Source organism: Hippocampus guttulatus, chromosome 7 (genome assembly GCF_054856545.1).
Source record: "Hippocampus guttulatus isolate MCC_2025c chromosome 7, RoL_Hgut_1.0, whole genome shotgun sequence".
Classification (NCBI taxonomy): Eukaryota; Metazoa; Chordata; class Actinopteri; order Syngnathiformes; family Syngnathidae; genus Hippocampus; species Hippocampus guttulatus.
Window position 1 is genome coordinate 9,892,137 of NC_141267.1, and position 11,968 is coordinate 9,904,104.

The 11,968-nt window shown below is 41.3% G+C and overlaps 1 protein-coding gene and 1 non-coding gene across 2 annotated transcripts; both read left to right on the forward strand.

Annotated features, from left to right (window-relative positions):
• The first annotated feature begins 1,848 nt into the window (after positions 1-1,848).
• nucleolin (nucleolin multifunctional protein) lies at positions 1,849-9,040 on the forward strand. Its single transcript, XM_086115837.1, has 16 exons — positions 1,849-1,999; positions 2,936-3,031; positions 3,118-3,232; positions 3,405-3,503; positions 3,747-4,001; positions 4,180-4,344; positions 4,614-4,694; positions 4,800-4,923; positions 5,687-5,823; positions 5,900-6,026; positions 6,106-6,242; positions 6,348-6,471; positions 6,715-6,857; positions 7,543-7,669; positions 7,834-8,153; positions 8,305-9,040. Exons 1-16 carry the CDS (start codon positions 1,982-1,984, stop codon positions 8,367-8,369), a joined length of 2,133 nt encoding a protein of 710 aa, XP_085971963.1. The 5' UTR covers positions 1,849-1,981; the 3' UTR covers positions 8,370-9,040.
• Positions 3,538-3,674, forward strand: LOC147202200 (small nucleolar RNA SNORA57). The gene has a single exon (XR_015101519.1). It is a non-coding gene; the product is annotated as a small nucleolar RNA SNORA57 (small nucleolar RNA).
• Positions 9,041-11,968: the final 2,928 nt, after the last annotated feature.

Genomic DNA, 11,968 nt, shown 5'->3' on the forward strand with positions numbered 1-11,968 from the left:
TTCAGGCACTTTCCTATCATGTAAAACAGTCTATAGTACAGTAGTAGTGTAAATGATGCTCTATAAAGCCATAATGTGAAATAAAGTGGTCCTCCATTGAATCTGAGAAAAACATAAGACACCAGTTACATTTCATAGCCTGTCCGAGTGAGAGTCTAATGAAATTGGTCATCAGCTCTACCAACTGGCCCACTGGATGTCACGCTAAAAAATGGCCTTGCGGAATTTACACAATTTACCTAGGAGTAAGGCGGAGCGCAGCCCGTCGTCTCCCATTTTTCAAAAACATAGTATGTAGTGTAGAGGCTGTATAGTTGTTTGTCTGTACAGTGTATGATTGTGATTGACTGGTAACTGGTCCAGGTTGTACTCTGCCTTTTGCCCGTAAGTCATCAGGGATAGGCTCGAACTCTTGACAGAAAATTCATTGATGGATGTTGAGAGGATGTGGATATCCACTCTGCAATGTGCACAGAGATCAAGAGATGAGAGATGTATAACGCAATGCTGCCTCAGTGTGGTTTTTAAGGTTAATTACTTAAACATGCTGTTTGTGTACCATCTGGGGGTGGGGGGGGGGGCTTGTTTTCTCTCCATAACAACCTAACTGATAATAATAACAGTACACTTCCCAGAAGAAAAAAAATGTGGTAAATTAGTGTGACTTTTAAGTTATGAATGTAAATGATATTCAAGGCTAAATATCCTATAAAATGTCAAACACATACTGTACATAAGGAGAAAGACCATGTTTAACTGAGGATTATGAATATAATATGAAGATTTTATTTTCTGGTTATCTTTATAGTAGTTTTTTATTATTTCTTAATTTTATTGAATGTTATCCATTATTTCTAAATGTAGTTAATAAACAATATAATGGTCTTATTATGCACAATTTGATTTATGGTGAATATGTGCTCAGTATGAGATTTTTTGTTTTTTTGAATAAGTGTTTTTTAAATTATTATTAATAAAGGGGCCTTGCAGTAAATTGTCTGCTATTTTCTCAAATGCATGGGGCACACTTATAAGTAAATAGTCTTGCCATTATGATCATCACCTCCGAGAGCAATATTTTCTTCTTCCTGTTTTGCTGTATCATCCCATATTTAATGTCCTTAAATTTCAGTCCAGGTGAATCATGGTCAATCTCAGAATACCCAGGAATGAAATTATCATTTTAAAACCTGCTTGTTTTGCCATAGAAACTATGAAGCAATGTAATGAAGCCATTGCCTCAATCAAGTCAATATTATTATTATGCACGGCTATAATTGCAATCAAAATTATTTTGTGCCAATTTAAATGTGCATTTGAAAGGTTTACAAGCAGTGTTTTGCAATCAAACATCAAATCAAGAACAATCCCAATAGCTCCAATCTAAAACTAATTGTAAACTGTCACTTTTTAAGGGTCTGTAAAGGCAATTTACAAATACGGGTTGAATGGTTTTTCAGTGCAACAGTAGCCGGTGGCACAGACTGAACCAAGTTTCACGTGCTATATTTAAACCACGTGGTTCAGGACAGATGCATTTCGGAAGCATACAGTTTGCCTCCTGCATGGCCATATGCGAAGTGCGGTGTGAAGGAAATTCAACAAATTGGCTACCTTACTTATGCAAACGATGAATTTCCAACCATTCACTTTTACAACAACCACTAATCGAATTCGTATTATTTAAATGTCCTACAAAACAAACAGTTGTATTTTCTGAAGGTCGTTGAAACAAACAACTGTTTGATTTCTCCGTGCAGGCAAGGCGCGGGCACGATAAAAAGAGCTCCTGTGCAATTGGACGACACAGTCACGTGGCAGGGCCTCTCGTGAACGCGCTCAGCTAGAGAGCAAGAAGCGCGTCCTCTTCTCTGTCTTTCCTGTCCAGTACCCCATTCGAATAGGCACCACCACGTGCATGCAGTAGTAATTTGTCTGCTTCTTTTCAACGTCCAATTCATTGAAACACGCCGCTCGCACAATGGTGAAGTTAGCGAAGGTAAGATTAGCAAATACGTATTTTGTTGTAAAAAAACAGTGTTTAGCATTTCCCGTTGTTAGAAGATCGTTTCCGCGCATGAGGCCTGCATGTCGTGGTTGTTGCGCTTTTAAGAAATGCGATTATAATCTGCTGGGAATGACGTCCTAACCCTGCCATTAAATGCTTTATTAAATTAAGCGTCCGTCGAATGCCAGATTTGAAGTGAGCAAACGTAATATATTTTGGCAGAAAAATGTGAACATCTTCCTGGATTTAGAGCGGCCATGTTGCCTCGCTGTTGGTAGCTAGCGCGGCCCGCTAACGGTTAGCCACTCAAGATGGCATTCGTGCGCGTTCTCGCCTTGATCCTGCAATTTCGTCGCAGAGATGATCTCCATTTACTGCCGGATTTGTATCGCTACAGTCAAACGGCGCACAAAATGTCGCTTTGTGGAAAATGTTTCAGGACGGCATTTGCACGAAGGTTCGCTGTTGTTTTAAATAACGATTGTTCGACTCTGATGTTACGCGTTGCGAGGTAATTTCTTTATCTTGCTTTGTTGTATCGCCTTTTTCGTAGATAACGTAACAAATTCCCCCAGCGTTGTTTGTCTTTATAGTTTAACATTAGCTTATATGCTAACACGCAGAGCAGCAGCGATCCACGTGGGTTTCGCGCCTCCCCCACAGTCAAACACGAGGCAGAACACACGTCGCCCACATTACGTCTCCCAACTTGACCTCCACACTTGATGCATTAGACAATAATTTATTGAATGTAGGCATGCTATACAATACGGAATTTCGTATTTTTTAGAATTTCTATTTTTATAGAATTTCTCAGAATTCTAATAAAGATATTACAACATACCACCCCACTGCACATGAGGCCTTTAGTAATTGCCGTGAAATGATAAACTGATTCGATTAATTCAGATTTCCATCCCATTTTAGGCAGCAAGTAAACAAGCAAACCAGAAGAAAAAAGCCCCTCCGCCTCCCAAGGAAGTGGATGATGAATCAAGTGAAGAGGACAGCGAAGAGGAGGGTGTATGTTTTTTTTCCCCATTCAAATTCCTATGTATATTTTTTACTATTTAACAAAGATGTATTAATCTGATTGGCATGTTTTGTAGACTCCCGCACCAAAAGTGGTAAAGAAAGCTACACCAGCCAAAGGCGCCAAGGTTAATGCCAAAAACGGCAAAGCTGCCAAGAAAGCTGAAAGTGAAGATGAGGAAGATGATTCTGGTGAGCCGTGTTATTTAACACTCAAAATTTTAATTTCTGGAAAGCATTAGTTCCGATGCACTAAGAACAATGTAATGATTAGCAACCAAAAGTAAATGAGCAAACCTGTTCCTGTGCTAAACACTTGACAAATAAACTAGGATTAATTAAACAAGTTCATTTGTCTGTCCAGAGTCTGAAGAGGAAGCCCCACCCCCTAAAAAAACCCCTGCAAAAGCAGCTGCAAAACCTGCACCCGCTGCGGCTGAAGAATCAGATGACGATGACGATGGTAGGTCTTGCCAGGTTGTTTAGTATTGACCGACCCTCCGTTTCTTGGCATGCATGTGGTTGTCCGTACTCATGCTTGTAATGTTTGGAGGAATAGTAACAACAGCGCTATGTCTTCGGTGCTGGTGTGTTTTATTGTCCACCAGTTCTATCCTCAATCGCTGTGACACAAAGACTGCTTTCAAAATTGCATCTTACTTTATAGTGTTTGGGAGAACCTGCTGATTTGGTGTGCTGTCTCTAGATGAAGAGTCTGAGGATGAGCCCCCACCACCCAAGAAAGCAGCTAAGTCTGCTGCAAAGGCCCCTGCCAAGCAAGTGAAGGCCACACCTGCAAAGGAGCCCTCTGATGATGAGGAGGAAGAGGATGATGACGATGATGATGATGAGGAGGAGGAAGAGGCCCCTCCTCCCAAAAAGGCTGCAAATCAAGTTGCTAAGTCAAAGGCTAAGAAAGCTAAACAGGAGGAGGAGGAGGAGGATGACGACGAAGAAGATGGTAAATCAATGCACGGGTCTTTAAGAAGTTTGTGGATTTTGCAAGTGATGATCAACAAGGGACTTAATACTGAATTCTTAGTGATGTCACCTTACTATGTATCTGATATAGTTACCATGCTGTTTGCACTTGGCTACTATTTTGTCCACATGGCTGAGTGGCTTTCTGTGGGTTTCAGAGTCAGAAGAGGAAATGGACACAACACCAGCTCCAGCAGTTGCCAAAGCAAAGAAGGCGGGCATGGTAAAAGCCAAGGAGGAGTCAGAGGAGGAGGACGACGATGACGAAGATGATGAGGAAGAGGAGGAGGATGATGACGAAGAGGAGGAAGATGATGATGAGGGTGAGTTATGAAATCCAACTAATCTAAGCCGTGATTGCCGCCCGTTTAATAAGCCGTTGGACAGTCGGGAATTTGGAAGGATCCATGTTATAGATGTCACAATAAATCCATCTTTCAAGTACCCATTTCACAGCAGGTCTGGCAGAGAAATCATAAACCTACACGGTCGGATGCAACTTGTCATTGTCTGCAGAATTGGACACACCACCAACCCAATCAAAATTGAAATTTGAAAGATTGAATTTTAACTGTGCAACTTCACTTAACAGAAGCCCCGGTGACTCCTGCTAAGAGGAAGGCAGATGGCAAGAAGGACACACCCCCTGCCAAAAAGGCCAAGTCAGATGAAGGTGGTATGCATGTTCTAACTTGTTGATCAAATGTCCTTTTGTGAATATGACTGGCATTAGCTCATGTCACCTGTACTAAAGTACATTTAATATCTTGTCTTAAAGGTTTCTGTCTGTTTATTGGCAACCTGAACTCAAGCAAAGACTTTGATGAAATCAAAAATGCGGCGAAGAAATTCTTCACCAAGAATGACATTGAGGTTGCCGATGTCCGGTTAGGTGCAAGCAAGTAAGGCATTTTGTTCCAAATTCAATTAACACACCGTATTTTGACACCACATCATATTAAAATGAAGGCAGTTACGGGTGCCATTTCTGTATTACACATACACGAGGCACAATGAATTATCGGACGCCGGCATGGTAAAACGTTTATCTGCTTAAAGCGAGCGCAAAACTGAGTTCGGTTGTACTTGTGAGTGCATTAAGTGCGTCGTTATTTATTTTTATATTCAATTTTGTATCCGAATTGAACAGATGAGCAGGTTCTACACCAGACATGCCAGGTTCCCTCACATCTGTCTCGTTGCCGTGCGGCTCCTCAGAAATGGCCGGCCTAAGCATTGATATATTATATTATTGGGTATCGGGGGTTTTTTAATCAATTTTTTTACCGGGGTGATCTGATTTACTCGAGGGACCAGTCTGTCCTTCTCTACCCTGTAAATAATTGGTTCCGTAGTAAAAATTTCACTGAAGCGAAATGTTCTAATGCACTGTGATTAAAATGTCCAACTGATATGTCCAAATTGTAGTTTTAAGTACTATACTTATCCAGGTCTCGGTCTCGATATCCATATAGCATATAATGTACTTTGACTCATGCTTCTTTCACTTTACACTTGCTGGTTTGAACCGCAAACCTTCCTGTTAATTTTTTGGTGACCAATAAGCTTCTGTTTCTGTTGTGGTTCTGCTGGGCTTCCTAAGGAATCTTTTTTTTTTTTTTTTTTTTTTTTTTTAAACGTCTCTTGCATGACTTTCTTCAACAGGAAATTTGGCTATGTCGAGTTTTCATGCGAGGAGGATATGCAGAAGGCACTGGAACTCAATGGCAAAAAGCTTATGGGTCAAGAAATTAAGCTGGATAAGGCTAGAACCAAGGAAAACTCCCAGGACTGCAAGAAAGGTGCCCTTGGTGTCCAATTGCACACCACATCAAATAGAATGGCGTCATTTACAATGTTGACTTTGTCTGTCCTCAGAAAGGGACTTGCGGACCATTTTTGTTAAAAACCTTCCCTTTAGTGCCACTGTTGATGACTTAAAGGAGGTTTTCGAAGATGCTGTTGATGTCAGGTTGCCCGCTGGCCCGAATGGGTCCAATAGAGGGTAAGGGAGCTTTCACTCAAGACACTATAAAAAATACAATTCACCCAGCATGCATTAAATGTTTCATGGTCTTTTCCAGAATCGCCTACATAGAGTTCAAAACTGAGGCTGAAGCAGAGAAGATGCTGGAAGAGGCACAGGGTTCCGATATTCAGGGGAGGTCCATTATGCTGGACTTTGTCGGAGACAAAAGCCAAAAAGGCGCAATTGTCACAGGTAAATATAGAGCAAATTGCTTTCCCCTTTTGTAAACTTGTTGAACGAAGAGGATGAAAGAGCATATACTCAATGATCTAATGTCCATATTGTCGCGTCTTGCAGCTGCAGCCAGCAAGACATTAGTGGTGAATAATCTATCCTTCAGCGCCACAGAAGAGGCCTTGCAGTCCACGTTTGAGAAAGCAGTTTCCATTAGAATCCCACAGAGAGATGGTCGACCCAAAGGGTATGTAAACCCTTTGGCAACATCTGTGTCACACCATTTGATTGCACCTTCTCATGAGCTCCTGACAATCTTGCCATGATTGTGTATGGATTCGCACGAGAAGCAGAGCCAGTGCACAGTTTGAACAGCCTCACCCCCAGCCCCATGAGGTTACTGGCCATGTCTGCTGTGCTAAAAGTGTTTAACACGTGGTGACCTTTTGTCGTTTGAAACCCGCATGGTCATTTTCTCTGTATTCCACAGTTTTGCATTTTTAGAGTTTGACAGCGCAGAAGATGCGAAGGAAGCCTTGGACACACTGAACAACACAGAGATTGAAGGCCGCTCAATCCGACTTGAGTTCAGCCAGAACAGCGGTAGGCCAGAAGGAGGCAGGGGAAATTCTGGTAGGTCTTCAAACAGGACACTTTGGATTCTTTGATTTGTCAGACATGGGAATGGGTACCAAGTCCAGGTACAGACTAATTATTTAAAACTACAGTGTCGATTTTTCACCCAGCATGTACTCAACACAGCGACAGCTCTGTTGCTATGAATGTATAGCATCTGAGGAGTGTTTCACTCTTGGCATGACTTTCCACTTAGTGCAACTGTTAGACTCAAGTAAAAAGTTAGGTTATTCTTATTTTGCGTGGTTATGCCTGGAGAGGGACGGGGCAGTCACAAGCAAGCGCAACAAACAGAAAATGTACATCCAACTTTACTGAAGTTGTTCCGCCATTATTGATCAAGGTTTTTTTTTTAACATGGTTTAATAGTCACTTGTTCAAATAAAATTTGATCGATTGTTTTATGTATTCGTTATAGTCGCAAGGCAATTTTAAAAAAAATTGTTCTATTTTTGTGTCGATGGTTTTCTAAACTCAAAAAATACAGTTGAAGTACCGGATCAATAACCTGTTTGATTAAAATCTAGTCAATCCTGATCAGATATGATGAAAACTTGATCTCCTGGAACTCTGTGATGAATTCAGATAGTCAAGTCCTGATCTGGTCTTGCACACCTCAGCTTGGGGCTTGTCTTGTTTCATGTCCAAATGATCCATAACATTTTAACTGCATTTTTGCCAGGTCCCACAAAGACTTTGTTTGTCAAGGGTCTCTCAGAGGAAACCACGGATCAAACCCTCAAAGATGCATTTGATGGCTCAGTGAGTGCTAGGATCGTCACAGACAGAGATACGGGGTCTTCTAAAGGGTACGTTTTTACAGCTGCTACTTTGTATAAATGTTTCCCGTCTTTGTGAGACTATGTACAAGAAATCAAAGTGAGAAAGGCCACTTGTGCGATTACATGTTTTGGATTGCAACAACCAACCTGGTGGTCTTTGACATAAAGTGAACTGACCATTTTCTCTTTAGCTTTGGCTTTGTGGACTTTGACAACGAGGATGACTGCAAGGCAGCCAAGGAAGCCATGGAGGACAGTGAAATCGATGGTAGCAAGGTGACCCTGGACTACGCCAAGCCCAAGGGTGAAGGTGGTTTCCGTGGAGGCCGCGGCGGAGGCGGCTTTGGTGGCGGCTTTGGTGGCCGTGGCGGCGGCGGCTTTGGTGGCCGTGGCCGTGGCGGCAGAGGAGGTCGCGGCGGCTTTGGCGGCCGTGGTGGTGGCGGCTTCGGGGGCCGAGGAAGGGGAGGTCCTCGTGGAGGTGGACGTGGTGGCGGACGTGGCGGCTTTGGAGGTAAGTGTCAGTTTTAGGCTTCAAGTTGTATATTTATCAAATATTAAAATTGACCAAAACTAATCATCTTTGGTCATTTGCCTCCCAGTTACCTCTGTAGAGGATGTTTCAGGAATAGAAACGTGTGCTGACTTAACTATTATCTCTTTAGGTGGACGAGGTGGTGGAGGATTTGGAGCCAAGCCCCAAGGGAAGAAAATTACATTTGATGACTAAATAATCTTCTTTTTTTTTTGGTTAGTTTCTTTTTTTGTTTTTTACTTTTTGAATGGACTCTGGTTTCATCAGTTTTCAGAGCTTTTGGACATTCCAGAAAGCGTCATTGATAAATATTTAACTGTAAACGGGCATTTTAGCCCTTGTATTTAGAATCCTCCAACTTTACCCGCCCTCTGTGCCAAAGTGGTACATTTGACTTTTCGACTCACATGAGTACTGAATGTCCGGAAATAAACGCCTGCACCCCTCCACCTCTTCAGTTTGTAATTCTAAAAGAGAAAGACGGAATGGGTCTGGATCTGTCAAAACAAGTTTGCTGTGAAAACTGAGGCTAGATTCCCCCCACTGCCCCTTCCGATACATGTATAAATTAAACCGTTTGTATAATTTCTATTTTACCGTTTTGTAAAGGACTACACGTGTATCCACATTTTCGTTTTGTCATTTAGTTTGCTTTAGTCTTACTGTAATGTGTAAAACATTTGTTAGGATTCCAGTCCTCCAGAGTTTGGTGTAATGGCGATGATATTGTCGGGATGTGCTCTGTTCAAGATGGAAAATGACTGCACCTCTCAATTGTGTAACATATTTGTAGTGTGTTGACTTGTTTCCCCATCAGAGAATCTAATCTTCTCGATGAATAAACCTTGACGGTGGTGATTTTTAAACTTGTTCTCATTTCACTTGGTGTGTTAATCTCTGCCATTATTGAAAGCTCCAGTCTTGATACCTGTTGCTTTTCGCCAATTGTAGTAGAAAGTCAAATGACTAATCTGCCAGGTTTGTCAATTTGGGAGTTTTCGCTGGCCGTGTCAAATTCAGGGATGGCAATTTTCCGCGGAAATCCGCTGTTTTGTTGTTAGATTGATCGTTTTTGTGAATCGTCTAAATCCGTTGAGAAAATTTTAGGGCGGGGTCAGGTACCTTATCGTCGAGTTTTCACGAGCTCTCCCGATCAGTCTTTCCATCTTCCGATTGTAAACCCCTGCAATTGGACGTGTATGATGTCTTGTTGTGATTGGTCGCCCTGTCCAGGCCACGCCCCTTTCCACTTTTTTCATCACTAGCCATTTCCATCCCTGCAAAGTGGTAATGCACACACAGAATCATAATTTTTTGTTTTTTAAATGACGTGAAAATTCGTGGCCTATTCATGATGTCAAGAGCAGTGCTTTCGTCAACAATGAAACTTTTTTTTTGGTTAATGCCTTTTTCAGGACACGCGCTTTCCATTGATGGACCATGGCAGCAGTGTCAAAGGGTTGGAAACGAAGAAAGATAAAGACATAATTTATGTACAACCCAGCAAAAAGAACAATGCGTTGTAGACGGCGGTAAAGGTAAATGTGGCCACTAATTAGATGGAAAGACTACCACGCATCTCAGGTGACATCTGAAGGCTCACCGCAGGTAAAATGCAGCTAGTCCTGTGAACATATTTTACTGTCTGCATTTTCTAGCATTCAATCTTACTCGTCAGTCGTGAATAAATTCCATTGTAATCTTAATTTTCCGCACAAATCAACTAGTTTTGAAGCTGAAGTTTTTTTGTTTGAGCTAACGTGGCTGTCTGTCTTTTGTGTATAATCTGATTATTAAAAGTAGATTAAAGTACATGTAGAATTGAAGCAGACTATTTATTTGGATGATGAAATCTGTGAATTATTCTGAGGTTCAGTGATGGAATTGAAGTGTAAAACTTGACAGCTCTCAGGATAAAATAAACGTTACATTATTTAAATGCTGCTAAACGGATGCTTTAGAAATACATTGCTGATCCATTGTAATTTTGGTAATTGCTCAGAATGAAATATCAGAAGGCTTAGTGACAGGCTGCCATGTGGTTAGTAAGTTAATTAAAAGTGCATTATTTATTTTAAGATATCCTTTTTTTGTTTTGTATTCACCTGGAGATGTATGTTCACTGAGTATCCAGAGATAGTCATTGTACCCCCCGAATAAAACTAGACTAAAACCTTTGAGTTTTCATCAACTAAAACTAGAATAAAACACGAATAGGATAGGAATGACTAAAATTAAGCATTTTTGCCCAAAAGACTAAGATTAAGCTCCCGAATCAGGAGCTGGATGGAGCTTACATGATTTACCAATAGCGAATGACATAAGACATTGCAGGGTGAAAAATTGTACTGAGCGGCGAGAAATACTAACGTGATGTTTGTCGCTTGTATTATCCATGTCAACTTTGTCCACCAGGGGGTAGTCAAACAATAGCTGAGCGCTCTCAATATGTAGTTCAGCACAGTACTTCCCATGCATTGAGCACGTACTGTACTACAGTACTGTAATTTTGAAATCATGACATCTCAATGAGATTTCTGCAACATGCGTTTTCGCGAAGCTAATTTGAATTTCTAAATCCATATTTATCTCACCATTCCCCAATATCTGTTTGATGTGTGAAGTGCTCCAACTATCTTATGATGCCTGTTTTGAGAGTACATGCTTTACTAGATTTTATTTGCGATAGATTTTCCCATTACAGTATTAGGGAAAATTAGAGATTAGCTAGACAAAGCAGCTTGAAAGGCTGACATTTTTCCCGATGGTTCGATCCCGGCTTCGGCCTTCCTGTGTGGAGATTGCATGTTCTCCCCATACCTGCGTGGGTTTTCTCCAGGTACTCCGGTTTACTTCCACATTCCAAAAATATGCATGGCCGGCTGACTGACACTTGAAATTGTCCCTAGGTGTCAGTGTGAGCGCGGGTGGTTGTTTGTCTCTGTGTGCCCTGCCTACTGCCTGAAGACAGCAGGGATAGGTTCTCGTGTGGAAGGATTCCAAGAAGTCCTCATCCCACACATACATTTTGTAGCATCTTGAAAAATGATAGTTTTTGCAGAAGACAAAATGGCACCTGTCGAAATTAAAAACCCCAATTCCAATGAAGTTCTGAAGTTACGTAAAACGTATATATAAACAGAATACACTGATTTGTACATCCTTTCAACTTACATTTAATTGAATGCGCTACAAAGACTATTTAACGTTCTCTATTTTTTAGAATTAATTGATGCAGACAACAGCTCTGACCATAAGCAATGTTCCTTTTAATTTTAAGTCAAGCATTTAACATTCTCATTTCTCCTTGTGCCAACAAACTTATTCTTCTTGGGGCCTTTCAAGAAAGATCACGCTGTTGCGTGAAAGACTGAGGTGCCCTCCAGCCAACCTATTAACCAGACTGACATCAAAAGACTCCACCGATTCGTGTCAACAAATATGCTGTTGGGCAGCAGGCTACTTTGGGAAACGGGGTGTGTACCCAGTTTGAGTGGAATGGTGTCACTTGAGTGGGAAATTTACCCTGGATGACAGTGCAATTTGGCCAGTGATTGATACCTGCATTTTACCAGACACAAAGCTGCTAACAATAAAATCTAAATGCCGTTTCCATCAGAGAAAAAAAAAAACATATGTGATACATCTCGACTGACAGACTAACTGTGTCAGGGAGGAGCTAAATTTAGTCTGGGTTGTTAGAGCATCCCCCCCCCCCTCCCCCCCAATTTTCCCCAATTTATTTATAAATGCACAAGAATTAACACGTGTTTTGAGCTCACAGTCTGTGGTAT